The sequence below is a fragment of the Bos indicus x Bos taurus genome, chromosome 11, assembly GCF_003369695.1.
Source record: "Bos indicus x Bos taurus breed Angus x Brahman F1 hybrid chromosome 11, Bos_hybrid_MaternalHap_v2.0, whole genome shotgun sequence".
Lineage (NCBI taxonomy): Eukaryota > Metazoa > Chordata > Mammalia > Artiodactyla > Bovidae > Bos > Bos indicus x Bos taurus.
The window spans coordinates 13,021,626-13,042,403 of NC_040086.1; the positions used below are offsets into that span (position 1 = coordinate 13,021,626).

Consider the following 20,778-nt stretch of genomic DNA (forward strand, 5'->3'; position numbering starts at 1 on the left):
AACTAATTCCGGACCCTGCTCCTGTGCAGGTGGGGGCTGCTGAGGTCCAGACTGGACAATACGGACCCAAGACGCCCTGGGCCCCACACTTGCAGCCCCACCTTGGGAGGGCGCACTGAAAGCACCCCCGTCCTCCCCACACGTACCAAGCTCTGCACTCACGGCCCGCAGAGACTGTGGCCGTTGGGTTTTTTCCAAGCTTTTTAAGATTTCAAACTTCCGGATATTTTGCAGCCTGAGACCCTTGTGGGCCTTCCCCAGATCAGAATCTTCCCTCCTCCCTTCTCCCCTCCCCCACCCCAGGGAAAGACAGCCGGGCCCCAGACGCCGGCTCACCCAGTTCCCAAACAAAAGCCCCACTGTCAGCAGGTCACAGAACAGCCAAGCCCATGCCTGATTCTTGGGTCTGGACCTCGGCCAATGGCACCGAGGGCAGGAACCCACTCCTGCCGGCACCGTCAGACCCAGCAGCGGCTGCTGAACCCCCACCATCACATTTAAGGCTCAGCACTGGGTGCCCTCACACCTGGTATCTCCCAGGCCACCCCACCCCGCAATCAACAGGGCCATCAGTCTGCAAGCTCGGCTGGCCATGCCCACTCCCCGCACCCTGACCACCAGCACACAAAAGGCCAGGAGCTCAGTACAAGAGGAAGGACCTGCCATCGGCCAAAGAGCCTACTTTTACCACCACAAACCTTGGAACTCTGCTCCTCCTATTTCCCCTGCCTGGAAACCCTCCCCACTACACAATGACACATGAAATGACATCAGGAAACATTGCCACGGGACGGTGGGCAGCCAGCGTGGACTGCGATCACTGTCCTGACTTCTAAACCACAGCTCTCACCTCGAGTCCCACCTCTTGCATGAAGCCCTCCTGGAGCGCTCCCGCCAGTGGCTGCTCTGCTCGCCCGTCACCGGCAGTGGGTGGGGAGAGACGGCCGTGCCAGGCACCTCAGGGCTGCAGCAGGACCCAGAGAGCTTTCTCTTCCCTGCTCCCTGGGGCACAGGCTGTCCTGGGAAACACGCTCCCATCTGACTCTAGCCCATCTTCCTTCCCTGCCAGTTCACCCCAGCTGAGTTTCTGATGCTGCAGTCAAGCCTTTCCCCTCCCGCTCTGGGCCAGGCCCATGAGTGGCAGGTCTTCACTAAACTCCAGCTCTCCAGAGTCCAGATTCCGGAATCGGCGTCTGCCACGACCCTACCCACACAAACCCACAGGTCACAGAGCCCCCCCTCACCATGGCCTCACCTGTTCCTCCCCATTGTCTCATGGTCTTTGACCACCACAAGAAGCTCGGAGCCCTGGTCCAGGGGGATACCCTTGAGGTCCCACTCGAATCCCTGGAAGAAAAGGAGAAAAGATGTCTTAATCCGTGGGCTCCTAGAAGAGAAGAGACTGTGTCTGGTTACCCCTTGGCACTGAGGGGGCATCTGCGACCACTGCTGGGGGAGGGAGGGATGCACGAGCAGAAGAATGAATACGTGCAAAAATAAACAAATGGGACCTAATTAACCTTAAAAGCTTCTGCACATCAAAGGAAACTATTAGCAAGGTGAAAAGACAGCCTTCAGAATGGGAGAAAATAATAGCAAATGAAGCAACGGACAAACAACTAATCTCAAAAATATACAAGCAACTCCTACAGCTCAACTCCAGAAAAATAAACGACCCAATCAAAAAATGGGCCAAAGAACTAAATAGACATTTCTCCAAAAAAGACATACAGATGGCTAACAAACACATGAAAAGATGCTCAACATCACTCATTATCAGAGAAATGCAAATCAAAACCACTATGAGGTACCATTTCACACCAGTCAGAATGGCTGCGATCCAAAAGTCTACAAATAATAAATGCTGGAGAGGGTGTGGAGAAAAGGGAACCCTCTTACACTGTTGGTGGGAATGCAAACTAGTACAGCCACTATGGAGAACAGTGTGGAGATTCCTTAAAAAACTGGAAATAGAACTGCCTTATGATCCAGCAACCCCACTGCTGGGCATACACACTGAGGAAACCAGAAGGGAAAGAGACACGTGTACCCCAATGTTCATCGCAGCACTGTTTATAATAGCCAAGACATGGAAGCAACCTAGATGTCCATCAGCAGATGAATGGATAAGAAAGCTGTGGTACATATACACAATGGAGTATTACTCAGCCATTAAAAAGAATACATTTGAATCAGTTCTAATGAGGTGGATGAAACTGGAGCCTATTATACAGAGTGAAGTAAGCCAGAAGGAAAAACATAAATACAGTATACTAACGCATATATATGGAATTTAGAAAGATGGTAACAATAACCCGGTGTACGAGACAGCAGAAGAGACACTGATGTATAGAACAGTCTTATGGACTCTGTGGGAGAGGGAGAGGGTGGGAAGATTTGGGAGAATGGCAATGAAACATGTAAAATATCATGCAGGGAACGAGTTGCCAGTCCAGGTTCGATGCATGATGCTGGATGCTTGGGGCTGGTGCACTGGGACGGCCCAGAGGGATGGTATGGGGAGGGAGGAGGGAGGAGGGTTCGGGATGGGGAACACATGTATACCTGTGGCGGATTCATTTTGATATTTGGCAAAACTAATACAATTATGTAAAGTTTAAAAATAAAATAAAATTAGAGAAAAAAAAAAAAAAAGAATGAATACGTGAGTGGCAGGGTCCCAGGGCTTCAGAAGTTGACAGCGAGAGCTGAAGGCAGCAGAAGAGGCCAGACCCCCGTGACCCCCTCCCCACAACTCAATTCTACCAGTCACCAGGAGCAGAGATGGGGAAAACGCCAGGTGACTCTGCAGGGCCCTCAATGTGCTCATGGAGCAGTCAGGCCCCTGGTGACAGCATGCTTTAGTGCCACATAGGTCTCCCATAATCCCAGGATCCTTCTCAGAGCAAAGGCACCCCATGCACCTCGACCCTACCCACACAAGGCAGCCAGGGCTTCCAAAGATGACCAGGGAGCCATATAAAGAAAGCTGGCTGACTAAGTCTCAAACAAGAGCAAGTTATACAGCCGATGGGAGCCAATTCTTTTGCCAATTAGAGAATGATGAATCTCTGAGCAGATAACACACTGACCGACAAGAACCTGAATTGGTGAGCAAATAAATGAGCATCTCCCAACAGAGATTTAGTCACTAAAACTGTTAAAGCCTATTGCAAAATGCTTTAAGCAAATCATTTGCACAGATAAGTTACTGCAAACAGGCAATTACTTCCTGTGGTTTAAATTACCTAAACATTGTCAGTTTTTCTAAAACAATGTATTCAATGTAACCCAAACTAAAAATGGAAAAGCAAGCAAGCTGGTTGAGGAGGGGGGCAGAGGCCAGCAGGAGGCAGAGGAGGAGCCAGGGAGCAACGTGGGGAGGAGGAGGCTCTGGGTAAAGACAACAGCCTGTGTAAGGGAGACAGGCGATCTGAACACAGCCTCCACCCGGCTGGCCTGGCCAGAGAGGAGCAGAGAAGTGCACGCCTCACTCCTCTCCACGCTGCGGCCACAACACAGGGCAGACCCCGGCCAGGCCACCGCCTCTCCTCCCGGGCTCCTCGTGCCCGGAGGATTCCTTGGCGAGCCAGACCAGAGCCCCTCCTCTGGATGACAACACCACTGGAAAAGCCACCGAGCCCCCTGACTCGTCCTGCAGAGGACATACCTCATTCCACACAGGGTTCACATTGTTCTTGATGACTTTGGTTCTCTTCTTCACACCTACAAGAGACACAGAAGGTGAATGAAGAGACATACCCCACTCTGCACCTTCCCCAAGTGAGGACCAGTTCCCAGACGCGCACTGCAGCCGGCCCCCAAAGGAAACCTTACAAAACCCACAGGTCCCTGAGAATGCCCCTGGTCTGCAGTGAAAGCCCAATGCCAATCACACACGCCTCTCAGCCCTGGGATGGAGAAACAGCAGCCCCATCTGAAGGATCATCTAAAGGAAAAGACCCAGCCTAACTCTTCTTTTTCTCAATATTTTATTTTTATTTATTTATGTTGCTGCTCTGGCTCTTAGTTGCAGCACATGGGATCTTTAGCTGTGGCTGGGCACTCTGAGCTGCCGCATGTGAGGTCTAGTTCCCTGACCAGGGATCCAAGGCCCCTCGCACTGGAGCTCAGTCTCAGTCACTGGGCCACCAGGGAAGTGCCAGCCTGGTCTTCTTTTTTAATTTTTTACTTGTATCCGAGTATAGCTGATTAACAATGTTGTGATGGTTTCAGGTGGACAGCAAAGGGACTCAGCCAACATCTACATTCTCCCCAAACTCAGCCTGACTCTTCTTAATGAGTCTGTTATTGTTCCTCCAGAATTTCTAAATAAAGTCTTGAAATTGTCAAGTTTCTGATTCTAAGAATGAATGATCTTCATAGAAAATATTCCATTTTTCTTTTAAAAAAATCTATCTCCACATAATGTATGATTCCATTTATGTGAAATGTTCAGAATAGGGAAATCCACAGAGACAGAAAATAGGTTAGGTGTTTCCAGGAGCCTAGAGGGAGATGGGAATGGCAAATGAATCCTTCGTGGAGATTTCTTTTCGGGGTGATGAAATGTTCTGAAATTAGATAATGATGACGATTGTACAACATAGTGAACGTACTAAAGACCATTTGCACTGTACATTTTTAAATTATTAAAATGGTGGCTTTTAGGGTTTGTGAATTTTACCTCAATCTAAAAAAAAGGATCCTCCTCTCTCTCACCTTGAAGGCATCTATCTGAAACGGGCTATTTTACCTGCTCGTGAGGGCTAGGGTGAGTGGACACAGAAGGGACAAGAACTCACGCTGCTGAGTGCCCCAGGCGGGAGCCTGCTGAGCCTTTCCTGTGGTGTTTGGGCCTGAGGGGTGGATGAGAGGAACAGGAGGGGCCAAACGTGTCTGGCTTTTCCATTAAGCATCAGGACGGGAATGATTCTGTGCTTAATAAACGATTTAAAGTGTTCAGCCAGACACAGAACTTATATTTGGGTTGGATATGAAAGATCACCAATTCAACCCCAACTGTGCAAGACCCTTCAGTGAGAAGCCTGTGGCTCCACCCAGACTGCTCAGCATTCACAGTGTCCTACCTGGACTGACCCTTGGAGCCTCTGGAAACATCCCCCAGGACCCCTGAGTCCTCTGAAGCTGAGCAGTCTGTTTCCTTTCTGCAGGTCCAGCCCCCACGGCCCAGTTCCGAGCAGGAAGGGAAGAGGGGAGCAGCTGGGGTCATGGACACAGGCAAGGTCTGGGGACAGATTTGGAGGAAGGGAACAATGTCTTCCCAGGTGGCTCAGTGGTAAAGAATCCGCCTGCCAATGCAGAAGACTCGGGTTCCATCCCTGGATCAGGAAGATACCCTGGAGAAGGAAATGGCAACCCACTCCAGTATTCTTGCCTAAGAAATCCCATGGACAGAGGAGCCTGGCAGGCTACAATCCATGGAGTCACAGAGTCAGACACAACTGACTGAGCACGCATGCATGCAACAACAGAGAAAGGAGTAAAGAAAATCGAGGAGAAAGAAACATCCAATGGAGGATTGGTAGACTTAAGACAAAGATTCAGGCCCCCTGAGTCCCCTCAGAGGTCCTGATAAATCTTCCCCAGCGGGAGAGGATGAGCCCCACCCACTCCACCACCTGCTGAAAATCATTGTTGAGGGAAAAGCACGTGGACTTTGAGATGACACCGATCACCATAGAACACTTATTTTATCAGAGACCCTAGGGCAGCAGTTCTTAAGTTTTTGGTCACACAATGTCACTCTTAAAAATTAAGAACCCTAAGGAGCTTAAGTAAAACTAAGGTAACTTGTATCTATCGACTTTTACTGTATTTGAGGTTAAAACTGAAGCACTTTAAAATATTTATTTGGTAATTAATTTTACATTAACAAAAATAAGCCCAGTACATGTTAACATAAGTGACATATTTTTATGAAAAATAACTATAACTTCCAAAACAAAGGAAAAAGGAAAGTGACACTGTTTACTTTTTGCAGAACTCTTTAATGCCTAGCTGGATTATCATATCTTTGTCTACATTCAGTCCATTGAGATGTCTTGTTTTAGTTGACATCTATGAAGAAAATCCAACCAGACATATAGATGGAAAAGGAGTTGCATTTTAATAAGTTTTCAGATAACTGTGGATATTCTCTCATACTACACCAAAACTTGACAAGTAGTATTTCTTAAAGGTTAACTGCAGAGTGAAATCTGAAAGCAGAGTGATAAACATTTCGTACTGTTACATTAAAATCTGTTGTCCTATCTTGCATTTTGAATAACTCTTTCACCCATGCAGGACTCTGTAACATCTTGCGTTGGTCATTTGGGAAGTAATCTCATCAGAAAAGTCATTAAATACTGGGAAACGCAAGACAGAAGTGTTCTAAAATTCCAATGTTTGTTTGAAAGCTCAACTTTTATGATGGGTAACAAATGATAAATGTCAGTTTAAAGTAGCAGGCTCGCTCACTCATTTCCAAGAAAATATCTATCAAATGCCCAAGTCTGAATAATCATAGCTTGTCAGTCATTCTTTCAAGTAAAAACAATATTCCACTTTTTAAATTTTAAAACAAAAGGCTAGTTCAACATGCCACTTGAGCAGTCACCAAGTGATTTTTCTTGCAACAATCGTCATTTCCCCAGGGGCAGCAGAAGTGCTCTGGGCATACTTCCCATCTCAACACAGAAAACATTACAAAAACAGGTACTCCAGGATCAAGATTAGTAAAATCAATGATTGCACAGCTTTATCAGGGACATTTTTCAATAAAACTAGCTTTTCTTTTTCAAACTGTGAGTACTGGCTCTTTTTTTCCCCTTCAAATTACATGCTGTTATTCAGTCACTTAGTCGTGTCCGACTCTTTGAGACCCCATGGTCTGCAGTACACCAGGCTTCCCTGTCTGGAGCTTGCTCAAATTCATGTGAGTCAGTGATGCCATCCAACCATCTCACCCTCTGTCGTCCCCTTCTCCTCCTGCCTTCAATCTTTCCCAGCATCAGGGTCTTTTCAGAGGAGTCAGTTCTTCACATCAGATGGCCAAAGTGTTGGAATTTCAGCTTTAGCATCAGTCTTTCCAACAAAAAGTCAGGATCGATTTCCTTTAGGATTGACTGGTTTGATCTCCTTGCAGTCCAAGGGACTCTCAAGAGTCTTCTCCAACACCACAGTTCAAAAGCATCAATTTTTCAACGTTCAGCGTTTTTTACAGTTCAACTCTCACATCCATACATGATTACTGGGAAAACCATAGGTTTGACTAGATGGACCTTTGGTGAAAAATACAACCAGTACAACTTTTGTGCCAAAGCCCTGTTAGTATTAAGGCACCATCAGTTTCACTTTTCCATTGCTGTTGCACCAGTGGTACAAATATCAACACAGTGAAAAGCGCAAACAGCATCTTAGTGTTATTGTGGAAACACGTTTAACCTTGCTGACCTGCTCAAAGTTCTGGGGATTTCCCCCACAGGTCCATGTACCACAGTTGAAGAACCTCTCAGGAAATTCATTGAACATCTGTTTCCTCACCTGTAAGGTTGCCATGCCCTTCTCCAGGGGGATCTTCCTGACCCAGGGATCGAATCCACGTCTCTTACATCTCCTGCATTGGCAGGCAGGTTCTTTACGACTAGCACCACGCACTTAGCATAAGGTCATAATAATATTTCTTTACAGGGTTGTCATGAAAATTAAACAAGATAGGATGAGAGAGGTGCCTGGCACACAGCACGCTCATTAAGTGTGAGTTCGCTTCCCCTCCTTTCCCCTCTGAGCCTCAGTCTGTTGCATGTAGTGAACTCCTACTGATCCTTCAATGCCCAGCTCAGTTGTTTCTGCTCTGATATGCCTCCCCTGACTCCCCCAGACAGAGATGGTTGCAATCGGTGAAAACATATATCGAACAGCAGGACAACGCTGCACTTCTATGTCTGTCTCCCAACTAGAGTGTGAGCTTCAGAGGGCAGGCACCATGCCTTACTCATGGTAGGAACCCTAGAATATAGCAAGTGAGAGTTGCTCAGTTGTGATTCTTTGCGACCCCATGGACTATACAGTCCGTGGAATTCTCCAGGCCAGGATACTGGACTGGGTAGCCATTCCCTTCTCCAGGGATCTTCACAACCCAGGAATCGAACCCAGATCTCCCGCACTGCGGTCAGATTATTATAGCAAGGTACCCAGTAATTGAGTGTGAAATGAATGGGTCCTTTTGTTTCCCAAGTTGGGTGCAAGTTCACGTCCTCACTAGAGGGCAGAGCCACGCTTCTCAGGGAACGTCAGAGACTACATTCACAGTCTGGCTATATGTCAACAGACAGAGGGGTAAAGGAGGCACAATGGAGGGGGAGATGTCCTTAGGGGGCCCAGTGATCTTATGAAAGCTGTCCCAGGCCTGCTCTGACTGAATCGCTCTGAATCCCCTTGAGGGCCATGTTGGTGTGGCTCCAGCTGGGGTTAAACACATGGCTTTGGAGTCATTCAAACAGCAGGCACTACTAAGTGACCTAAAGTAAAACTTGGCACCTCTCAAAAGCCTTAGCTCCCTTGGCAGTAAAATGATAATAAAAAAAGAATCTCTACTTCACTGGTCTTGAGGGGATATGAGATGCTATCTCAGTGTTCACTTCCCCTCCCCTATCAACTTTCCATGGCCTACAGGAGTAACATGGAAAATTCCATCTGCAGCCTCTCTTGAATTGTCCACTTGGAAACATAACTTGGTGCTTCTGGCTAGTCGCAAATAAGCAGTGTCCATGTGCCAGCCCTGTGCAAAATGTCTTTTAGACATTTTCTACTTTCTGCCTTCCCTGCAGATGAGAACGAAGGCCTTCAATATGATTACACTAAGTCCCAGTGAGAAGAGCCGACTCTGGGACCGTCTGGATGATGTGAATGGAGGGGCCACCGATAGACTCTACAGCCCCAAAGAAGGGACAGAAAGAAACGAAACTTTAACCCCGCACGATCACATGACTTACAGACACAGAGGAAAAGGAAGGCAGGCTGCTAATTAGGAAATAGTTTCTTCCTCATCATGGATTTAGACCTTTCCTGTCCTTAATCATCAGTTTTGGCCTTGAGAGATGTGGCTTTATGTGTATAAATAAACAGACTCAATAGTTAAAGATAGATGAGCACTCACAGCTCCTGCCAGGGGTGTGGAGAGGGGATTGCAGAATTGGGGGCAGGCGGGCATCTGTGAGAATCATGCTGGAACCCTGGAGTGTCCCTCCAGACTGAATGACTCAGTGAAGAGGAGTGAGCCTACCATGGGAGGACTCTTCTGTGCCCCATGGAAATTCTTCACTTGTTTTCCCCTACCCACCCACCCCACCTCAACCCTACATTCCTACCAGAGTCACCCATGGCTGTAGGGTAATGTTTTTCAAACTGCTCACTGGGAACCATTAGCAGCCCATGACATCAGCTGAGTGAGTTAACCAATATGTCTTTTTAATGACAGGCTAGACTAGAGAAGAAAATGTCAGAGCACATCTTTCATGTGAAAGTACTATTACTCAAAACTTTTGGTTATATTTTCCCATATATACTTATGTGTGTAGTCTATCTTGATGTAAAATACATTTCTTGTTGTAGATAACAGCCCCAAAGTTTGAAAATGATCACTTAAAGGAAGGTTGTCAGAGGAGAACTGGAGGACAAAGAAATCTTGGCCCTTGAATGTTGAGAGGCAAGGTATGTAACAGAAAAAGATATAGTACATTGTCCTAGCCCCCTATGGAGCCAATTCTGATTAAGACCATGGGCTGTGGGAGAGGATATAGGAAGGAGGCTTAGAGACACGGAGCAAAGTGAAGTTAAGAGGACAGCCCATCCTGCCCAGCCGGTGCCTGGGGCCACCCGGCTGAGCAGTCTCCACAGGGGAAAGGAGCCTCACACATCTGACACCTGAGCATCAGACACAGTCATGGCCTCACACAAGGAACCACATTCCACCTGGTGAGGTCTACCTGTCAGCAGCCAGTTGCTGTCCCTGCTGCCGTCTGGGCCTCATGGCTCGTTCACCTTTTCAAGCCCATCTTGTGGGAACAGGGCTTCCCGGATGGCTCAGTTGGTAAAGAATTTGCCTGCAGTGCAGGAGATGAGGGTTTGATCCCTGAGTCTGGAAGATCCCCTGGAGGAGGAAATGGCTACCCGCTCCAGTATTCTTGCCTGGGAAATCCCATGGATGGAGGAGCCTGGTGGGCTACAGTGCACAGGGCCGCAAAGAATCAGACATGATCAAGCTACTGAACACAGAGCACTTGGGGAACAAGCCCCTTTCAATGGTCTAGGACACTTGTGAACCGCCCCCACTGCTAAGGCCTGAACACATAAGGATGGGGGTTACTAGTGGAAGGGAGCACCCCAATCTCTGGCAGAACAAGTGGGCAGTCTCCCCATAGCAGTGATGGGACAGACTCCCTCCCCCTACACAATGATAAGGTTGAGGTACATTTCTGAAGCAGACAAAATGCTTGTCTTTGTAACACTCATTCAGTGGAATCTTCAGAGCTGGTGGGATCACAGAGAAGATAAAAGCCAAAGCAAGGGCCTTCACTGAGAGTGCACATCACAGTCTGTAACCTGTTCCCATGCTTCTAACTGGGTGGGGAAGGGGGCTGGGGCAAGAGGAAAGCCCATCTCAGATTCTGACATGGATGCACTCAGGGTGGCTGGAGGGACCGTTCACCTAGAGATGGAGCAGATGGAAGAGGAGATGGGACGTCTGGGACTCAGAGAGAGGGAGATACGGGCTGTTTCTGCCCACGAGTCAGGTAGCAGATCCACTATGGAGATGCAGGGCACCTTTAGATCTTGCAGGCAGCCTCAATGCAGCCTCTCATTTGCTCCACAAACATATTTTTAAACATCTGGGGGAAGCAGGGCCTGCTCTGGGTGTTGCACTGCTGCTAGCAGACTTTGTTCAGTTGCAGCGAGGGCCACTGTTTGCTGCACAGCCCGGGCTTGTCATTGCAGTCATTCCTCTTGTTGCAGAGCACAGGCTCTAGGCACTCGGGCTCGCTAGTTGTGGCGCACAAGCTTGGTTGCTCTGTGGCATGTGGGATCTTCCTGGACCAGGGATCAAACCCTTGTCTCCTTTATTAACAGGCAGATTCTTGTCTACTATACCATCAGGGAAATCCAGTCCACAAATATTTATTGAGGACTTGCTCTGTCCTGGGCACTCTCTTGACACCTCATTAGAATACCCATTAGATAATCAAAGCGATAAGAATTCAAAGTTACCAGCAGAAACCGAAACATGGTGGAAATTGAATGGCTTCTGCTGAAAGAAGGTCTGCTTTACTTCTTAGCACAGATACCCGCTAACAAAAAGGGTCGGCAGACTCAGATAACTCTGATACTTGCCCGCCACCTGTTCCCTAACTCAAGCCTGCACACCCTGAGACTGGGCAGCAGTCACTCCCCGCCTTCCCTATAAGAGCCCTACTCCTGTCATCTCAAGAACTCCCATCCCAATCTCCGCCTTTCTAAATCTTAACTGAAAATATACTTTCCAGAAAACAAGTAGCCAGGAAAGAGTGGTGGCAAGTGGGTACACGGGCTATGATGGAATGCTGTCTGAGAAGAGACGTCTTTAAACTCAAAAGGCCAAACAGAACTTTGAAAGATAGTTCTATTTGAAACTATCAAAGATATCTGAAGATATTTGAAACACCGATGACAAAAATCTTAATGTCCTTAATATGTAAAGAGTACTCATAAACTAATTAAGAAAAAGACAAACATCTCTTCCCTCCCGAACTGGGCAAATTAAAAAGCAGTAGGGACTTCCCTAGTAGTCCAGTGGTTAATAATCCACCTGTCAATGCAGGGGACAAGGGTTTAATTCCTGGTCCAGGAAAATCCTACATGCTGCAGAGTAGTGACCACGAGCTGCAATTGTTTAAGCCCATGCGTCACTGAGCCTGCGTTCTGCAACAAAAGAAGCCACTGCAATGAGAAGCCACGGCAACTAGAGGGTGACCCCTGCCTCCCACAACTAGAGAAAGTCCACGCGCAGCAATGAAGACCCAGCACAGTCAAAAATAAATAAATAAAAATGTTTTAATTAAAAAAGCAATTCGTTAAGAAATAAATACAAATAGGCAATAATATTGAAACATCACAAATACTACTTGAACCTAAGAAATTGTTAAAAATTTGATTATGCTTTGATCATAAAAATATAATTATGCTTTGTGTTAGCAGAATTATAAGAAAATAAGCCCCTGAAGTCAGCTAACGGGAAGACAAAGTTGATACAGATCATCAGGAGAGCAATTTGGGAAACAGCAAAGTCTTAAATATGTCTATAACTTCTGACACAGCAATACCACTTCCAGTACTTACCTAAAGGAAATTACTAAATATCTGGGCAAAGATTTAGTTGCCAGGATACTTCTTGCAGAAACACTATAACTTAAGCATTGGATATAAATATTAAAAATTGATACAACTTAAACATTCCTCAATAGGGGGTTGATTAACTGAATTATGGTCCACCCATATAATAATATAGGTTAAAGTGTCTGCCCACAATGTGGGAGACCTGGGTTCGATCCCTGGGTTGGGAAGATCCCCTGGAGAAGGAAATGGCAACCCACTCCAGTACTCTTGCCTGGAGAATCCCATGGACGGAGGAGCCTGGTGGGCTACAGTCCACGGGGTCGCAAAGAGTCGGACACGATGAGCGACTTCACTTTCACTTTCATATTATAATAAAAATGAAAAGTGTGTAGAATATTTACTGACATACAAAAATCTCCCTGGCTTATTACTAAGTGAAAATGTAAATAAGCAAACATTTGAAAAAGATGTCTGAATAAAATTATTTAAAAAAAAAGAAAGAAAAAGATATCTGGATGGGATTACCTCTAGAGAGGAAGGCAAGGGGTCTGGGGACTTCTGGTGGATGGGGGGGATGAGTAAGGTTCAATTCCTTGACCTGGGCAATGTACATGAGTATTCCCTTCATAATTTATCCATTGAAGTGGGGTTCCTCAACCTTGGCCCTCGATACTTCCTTGTTATGGGTATTGTGGGGCCATCTTGAGCACTCTAGGATGTTTAGCCGCATCCCTGGCCTCCCCCCATAGTAGATCCCAATAGCACCTCATCTCTTACTCAGTGGTGACAACCCAACATGTCTCCAGACATTGCCAAATGCCCCTGAGGAACAAACCACCCCCAACTGAGAACCACTGCATCAAACTGTACATGTGTATTTTATGCACTTTCTTAGGTGTTAAATTTCACACTAACATTGCTTTTTTAAAAAAGAGGAAAAAGAATCTTGGTGGAAATATGTCAAATTGTTAACAAGTTAATTTGAAGCATCAGAATGGCGGCAGGGGGGCTACTTTTTACTGTTGCCTCATGAAAATGAAAGTGTTAGTCACTTAGTCGTGCCCGACTCTTTGTGACCCCATGGACTGCAGCCCGCTAGGTTCCTCTGTCTATGGGATTCTCCAGGTAAAAATAATGGAGTGGGTTGCCATTCCCTTCTCCAAGGGGTCTTCCTGACCCAGGGATTGAACACGGGTCTTCTGCATTCCAGGCAGATTCTTTACTGTCTGAGCCACCAGGGAAGCCCCATTCCTTTATGTAATATATCCTTTTTTTTTAACACTGACTACATACTAAGTTCATCTAAAGAAAATGAGCTATTGTCAATGTTTTAAAGTTACTTTTACTATTCAAAAATCCAGATTCAGAGAGTCCAGTGGCCCTGCATCCCACGTTCCCTATACAGGTAAGTCATGTGGGTCCACCTACAGATGGATCGATAAGATTCCCCAGAAGATAGAAGAGAGGGGAGGGAGAAGGGAGAGGGAGTAACTGGTAAGACAGAGGGAGGAAGAGAGGACCTGATGGGAGGAAGCAGAAGGAAAGGGCAGTCATGATTCGGGTTCTGGCTGGTGAGCCTGGGGGAAGCAGGGTAGAAAGTTACTAAGTGGGGGCACAGCAGAGCCAACCCTCAAGGAAATTAGATGTCTGAGCTCTAAGGGAACAGGGATCTGGTTTTGTTCTTGGATGTATCCCCAGACCCCCAAGCATCACCCAACATGTAGTAGATACCCAATAAATATTTGTTCAGTAACAAAATGAGTGAATAAAAGGATATAAATCATGACTGTAGAGGGTGGAAAATAGAGAGGGCAGAAGAAAGATACAGATCATTAAATGCTCTAGGAAATGAAGCTGTTCATTCTCGAAGCTGGTCAGGGAACTATCTCTACCACAGCTCAGGGACTTGTAGTAGTAGTTAGTCATGCTAACTAATTAATTAACACAAGAACAAAGGGATGGTAAGTATTCATTAAAAGCCTCTATCCTAAAGCCCCCAGAGAGGGAGCCCAAAAAAGCACCCTCAGAGTCCAACCTCCCAGAGCTCATAGTCTATTTTGGGAAGCAGGTCCTGAAATTACATCCGAGCCTGAAATGCCAGGAACAACTGTGAGACAGTGGGCCTGACCAGGCGCCTGCACCTCGGACTCCGGATGGGAGCCCAGCACTCGGTGTGGCCACCTCTCTGCAAGCAGGCCCATCCCCTCTGTGCTGTGACAGGCTCCAGCAAGGCTTCTCACCCCACAAGTACGCTTCCTGAACATTTGGAGATTTTTTAGAAATACCTGTATCTGGGCCCCTCCTCCCAGAAACTCAGCTTCAAGACAGGAGGAACAAGGAGTCTGGCTGTGGTCTTTTAAAAAGCTCCGCCACACAATTCTGATGTGCAGCCAGGGCTAAGTACCCCAGGCTAGAGGATCTGTAAATTCTGGGTCTGATTCCAACAGCCTCTTTCCCTAAGCATCCACTCAGCCCCAAACTCCAGCATGAATATCCCCATAGGGTGGGGGAAGTCACATTAATTTCACCTTTCACCACATCTCACATCAATTTCTCTCGAGATGTGGTTCCAAAATGACCTGCCTCAGGTGTGGAAGTGCTGATTCTTAGGTCACTTCCATCTGCTGCATCAGAACTTCTACGGAGGGGACCCAGGAATCTGTCTGTCAAGCACACTCTCCAGAAGACTCTGAGGCACAGTAAAACATAAGGACCACTCCCCCCAGATTGTTGCAACCCCCAGGCACTTCTGGAAGATGGTAAGAAACTGGGCCAGAAGGGGCACACACTAGAGAATACACCCTGTTTGCTAGCACTGGGAATCCTGGTGAAGTCGCTACCAGCAAGGAGCCATGTGATCTTAACTATGGAGCAGAGTACTGAGCACAGGTCAGCAGGGGTGTGTGCACTCGGTATGCAGAGGGCAACAAGGTGCTGTGCATCCAGAGAGGAGAGGCTAATGACAGTCAAGGGACTCCTGGGTGCCTTCCCGGAGAAGGTGGCATTGTAGCTGGGCTTTGAAAGATGAACAGACTTTGAACAGTTGGAGATGCTACATCCCACTATATTTCAGTTTTGCTAGGAGCTTACCAGTGAGAATAAATAGTAAGGCATTATAAAGGGTGGGGAATGCAGAGCTGGGGAGAGGACAACAGGTGCACGTGCTCAGTTGGGCAGGTTCAACTGCAGAGAGGGACCTCAATAGATTTGGACTCAAGGGCACTGCCCACTCAAGTGCTCCCTGCCATGATTGGGACACAGCATTTAATTAACTTCCACAGGTTTCCATTTCCTTGCCTGAAGAACAGGGAGATTAGTAGCCACCACACAACTGTTGGAGAACCAGGGAAAGAGAGTGGTAAAAAGATGCAGAAGAGATCCAAAGCATCTAGGAGACTCAAGGCTGATAAAGGGCCCTGGGCTCAGGGTCCTTGGGAAGTCTTTCCCAGCCAGTTGACCCTATAATTTCACACAAGAATGGCTTAGTCAGAATCTGAGCCTAAGGGACAGCTAGGGACCTCGTCTTGACACTGCATTTCATAGTAGGCACCCAGGAATAGCACCAATTAATGGAAGCAGAAAGGTTTTCTAAACTGTTTCAACTCACACTTTTCAAAAAAGAAATAAAATGAAAACTGTCCCATAACAAAGAATAAAAGCTACAGTTAGCTCTCATTTTGCCAAACTGTGTCTTTCATCTATGGTTATCACTATTTTGGGGTGCTGGGGGGAGCAGATGGATATCATGGGTCAGAACTAAAAAGCCGCCATGGTGTCCCCACCTTTTCCAAGCCTCCTGAAAACACCAGCCATTTATCCCTCTACCTTTGACCACCTTTTGTGCTGTGCAAATTTTTAATTCCACAGAACCACAGGATATTTGTACTTCCACAAAGCCATAGGATATGGTAAGAGGAAAACCCTCTCCCCTTTCCTTAATTATCTTTCTTTGCAGAACTGGGGTCCTGACTCACAGCCATTGTTCCTTCTCTTAATTTTGACAGATCCTTCCTCTTCCCTTTCCCCTCTCGAGACACCTCCTCCCACGGGAATGTCCGCCTTTAAGTGAGCGGGTGTCTGGTGAGAAGGGGGCGGATGTGAGTCCTTTGGGGTGTTTTCCCCAAACTGTAGACTCTCTCTTGACTAATTACCCACAGACGGCATTTAGGATCTTGGCATTTTAAAAGACTTCCTAAAACACTCAAAATTCCTTGTATCAAAGCCATATCCACCCTATTCTATCCCTTTTCCTCCCAACTGAGACGAATTCAAGGCGGCCAGTGTTGAAGAAAGACGGACGAATGAATGAATGAAACCAAGACACAACTCTCACGGTCTCCACGCCCAATTTTTAAGCAATCCTCTTCTCTCTCTGCATTCATCCTCCAGCCCACCCTCATCACTGCCTGCTAAGGCTCGCACGGTATCATCCCTGAGTATCGGTCTTAGAAGTGCAACTATCGACATATTACGGCGCTTTCGGTTTCCAAAATTTCTGAGCACCATGGCATTTTTCTTGCTCGACTGCATCCTCCTTGCCCCCTCTGAAGAAGACAGGACCGAGATTTCTCTGAGATTTCTGTCCTTGTTGACAGGGGAGGAAACTTTGGCCTGGTTAGTGCGCTAGCTGGGGTGGCCGACCCAGCGGTGCGCGCGCTGGCGGGTGGCGAGGGCGAGCGGTCGCGGCGGCCAAGGGGCTCTCACCTCGGAAAGTCAGGCTGGCGACCGGGTCGCTGCGCCGGTCCTTCTTCAGACTGGGGAGGTTGCTGGCCCTCACCAGCTGGCAGCTCAGCATGGTTCGGCCGGCCCCCGCCGAGCAAGCGTCCGGCCCCGCAGCAGCCGCGCCAAAGAGAAGCGAGCTGTCGCCTCCGCTGGGCCTCCGCGGACAAGTCCCGACGCCTGGGAGAGGCCGCGGAGAGGACACCGGACACCCTCTGGGTGGACCCTCCCCTCCGGCTCCGATGCGGATCCGCCCTGCCGGCGGGGGGCGGGACGGGCCAAAGCTCAGACAGGCGCTGGCGGGGGCGCTGGTCCCCTCCGCCGGTCCCCGCCCCCGCCAGGAATGGAAGCGCCGTTGACGCCGGGCGCACCGCTCGGCTGAGCAGCAGGGAAGCGGCAGTCAGTACCATCCCGGCTCCCAGAGCGGCCAGCGCCTGGGCCCGGAGCGCACCAGGGCCTTCTTGTGCGCTGCTCTCCTGCCGCAGCGCAAAGGGTGGCGCGCCAAGGAACTGGGTGTGAAGGCGCGAGGTGGGGGAAACCTGGCTGCAGGGACCACAGTGTGTCCGCGGAAAACTGCACGCGCTGGGAGCTCTAAAGGAGGAGAAGGCCGAACGGCACCTCCCGCCCCCACGCGCCGCTCGCCTTGGCCCACCCTCGGTGCTCCCGGAGACCCGAGAGACTCCGACGCTCGAACTCTGGGGAAGGGCCTCTGAGCCTTCTCAGATCAGTGATCTGGGGTCACTCATCTCCGGAGGCGGAGGTCTGTGTCCTGTTCTCTTGGAGCTGCTCTGCAACATCCCGAAAGCAATCTCTAGGTCCCTTGTCCCCACCCCACCCCCCCTCCATGGGGGGAACTGCTTTTAGTGTGAGCCTCGAGCGGTGACAGCCTTTAGCATGCGTTCCCGTGTTAAGTCTGATTCCTTTCCAGCTGACGACCACAGGTGGCGGGCTTCCCACCTGTAGACCTGCACCGAGCGCTGGACAGGCGCTGCCCTTCCTCCCACCTCCCAGGTGCTCAATGGCTTCCTCACTCGGCCTCCGTTCCGTGACCAGTCATCCCCATTCTGCTGCACAAGACCCCAACTCTCTTCCCCTTGTCTTGTTTTGAGGTTCCAGCATTTTCAGGTGACTGCCACCTGGTGAAATCCAGCTTCACCTCCTCCACCCCTTCCCTTAAGCGCTAACTGGTGGAGAATAACACAGCTACCCTACCAGCCTCACCTGCTCTGTCCCACCCCAGACTCAGGGGGATCCTGACTGCCAATAAGCAGTGACCCTACATGACCGAAGTCTCATCAATCACACTCTCTCCTAGACAACGACCTCATACTTTTCACTCCCCAAATTTACAGCACCCCACCACCACCCTCACTCTCAGGTTGCTTACTGTATGCAAAGGAGAGAACGCCCCAGGCTCCCAGGCTCCTAAACCCCACCAGCTTCTGTGCCCAAACCTTTTGCTCTCCTGCTGTTAATAAATGAATCGTTTGTACTGCAAAGCCCGGCTGGGAGCTTGGGCGCTAGATCCTACCCCCCTCACCCACTCAATGACAAGTCTAAGGCTGTCCTCTCCCCAGTTAAAGGCCATCCCTCCTCCAGTTGGCTTCTGCCCTCTTCCTCCTGATTCTTCCGCTCTCCCTGAGTGACCCCACTCACTCTCATAATACGATGGCCATTTACTTCCTCTCCAACATCCAAAGTTCCTCTCTCTCAACCGAACCCAACTATTTGGGTACTACTTCCAGCCCTAGCTCCAGATCCTGACCTAACTAAGCCCATCACCTGGCAATAGCTCTTGGTTCAGCGATGGGCATATATGTCCCAAGTTGTTCTCCTGGAGGGATAACTTGTTCTTCGTGACTGGACAAGCCCAACTCCCTGTTCCACTTTGTGAGAATAAGGAAGTGTGTAGATCCAATTGTCAGCCAGCTCTAAGATGTAGCAGACACCAAGGATGGCAGACCAGAGAAAAATAAAATGGAGTCTGCCTGTGTCCGGGATGACTGGAGCTGTCCACTCTATGTGCCCAGAGCCCACCAGGTCTCTGGATCATACTGGGGCCTGATACTAACGGGGCTTCCTCCCCAGAGGACTTGTATTGGGAATGAAGATCACTTTAAGACTGTTTATTATTAAAGTCATTTTGAGATAGGATTTCACTTACAAATATCCTTGCTGACTTTGGTACCGTCTATGTGCCCACAGCATCCATGTGCCTCCACACAGGAGCCAGGTGATCTTAAATATAATCAGTCACACACACACACACACACACACACACACACACACACAAACACACACTCTTTGTAAAATCCCTCCAAGGCCTCCCGTGCTCTTGGAATAAAGCCCAACTCCCTTTCCCCTGCATACAAGGTAAGAGCACTCAGCCCCTCACTCTCTGAGCTCCAGTGACTTCCAGTTTCTGGAATATTTTGAGCTCCCTCCAAACTCAGAGCTCTCCTGCCTTCCCGTTCTTTTAAAGGGCCACCCCCACTCATCCTTCAGGCCTCATCGCTTCCATGAGAAGCCTCTGACCTGATCTAGGTTGGCTCTTCTGGCAAATCACTGCACAACAGCACTTTTCCTTCTTAGCTTTCACCCCAGTTGTAAGCAATACCTATTTGTTTATTGCTGGTTTGATGTCTAGCTAGACGGTGAAGTCGGTCACTGAGGGGAGACCAAGTTTGTCTCAGGCAGCCAAGTCTTTCCAGTGCAAGCAAGGGCTGGCCTGGGGTTGGTGTGGTGGACGTTGTACTTGGCGGTGTCCCTTCCACCCTAGGATATGGTTAGGCAGGCAGGTCTCAAAGAGGATACTACTGCCCTCTACGGGGAATTTTGGATATGATGACTATGGATATTTTTTACCATCACAGTAATTCCTGGCTTTGCTGTTTTCCCCAGCACACCACACCCTGCCCCCCAGACCTGCTCTAATTGGGTCAGAGGCAGCATAGGCAATCTGTGGAACTTTTACAAACACTTGGCTTATTTCCAAGGAACAGGGTCTTCACACAGTTGCTCTGTACACCAGAAAAACAGCAGCTGGTGGCATGAGCCCTGGACACTTCCTGAGGCTTCTTTTCCCATTCCAGTTTCCAACTTCACTTCTCCCTGATTGGATGGTTGACTGATCCCTTGGAGACGTCATCCTGGAGCCAAATCCTCAAATCCTTGGGGCTTCTTCCCAAGGGGACTTGCATCAGGAATGTAGCTCTTGTGGACAGTGTGCTGAGATCTCCACTTGTCCCCCTCAAAGTCGTTCTCCCCTCCTTCCACAGAAATGTTCCAAGGACTCCGACCTGCACACATGGTCACCCACATAGATAAACTACATTTCCCAGAATTCCCTCACAGCTGGATGTGGCCAGCATTCCAAATGATAACCTATACAATCAGTTCAGTTCAGTCACTCAGTTGTGTCCAACTCTTTGCGACCCCATGAATCGCAGCACGCCAGGCCTCCCTGTCCATCACCAACTCCCGGAGTTCACTCAGACTCACGTCCATCGAGTCAGTGATGCCATCCAGCCATCTCATCCTCTGTAGTCCCCTTCTCCTCCTGCCCCCAATCCCTCCCAGCATCAGAGTCTTTTCCAATGAGTCAGCTCTTCACATGAGGTGGCCAAAGTACTGGAGTTTCAGCTTCAGCATCATTCCTTCCAAAGAAATCCCAGGGCTGATCTC

General features: G+C 48.5%; 1 protein-coding gene across 24 annotated transcripts in view; it reads right to left on the minus strand.

Annotated features, from left to right (window-relative positions):
- The window catches only part of DYSF (dysferlin), a 224,474-nt gene that overhangs the window by 194,897 nt on the left and 8,799 nt on the right, over positions 1-20,778 (minus strand). For 9 of the 24 annotated variants that reach the window (XM_027554906.1, XM_027554921.1, XM_027554917.1 and 6 more), the window contains exons 2-3: positions 3,671-3,726; positions 1,256-1,347 (exon numbers count right to left, since the gene is read on the minus strand). In XM_027554906.1, coding sequence (XP_027410707.1) covers positions 1,256-1,347; positions 3,671-3,726 — 148 coding nt within the window. Of the gene's footprint in view, positions 1-850; positions 1,054-1,255; positions 1,348-3,670; positions 3,727-17,079; positions 17,299-20,778 lie in introns of those variants that run through there. The other 15 variants (XM_027554915.1, XM_027554916.1, XM_027554911.1 and 12 more) reach the window with 3 other exon arrangements.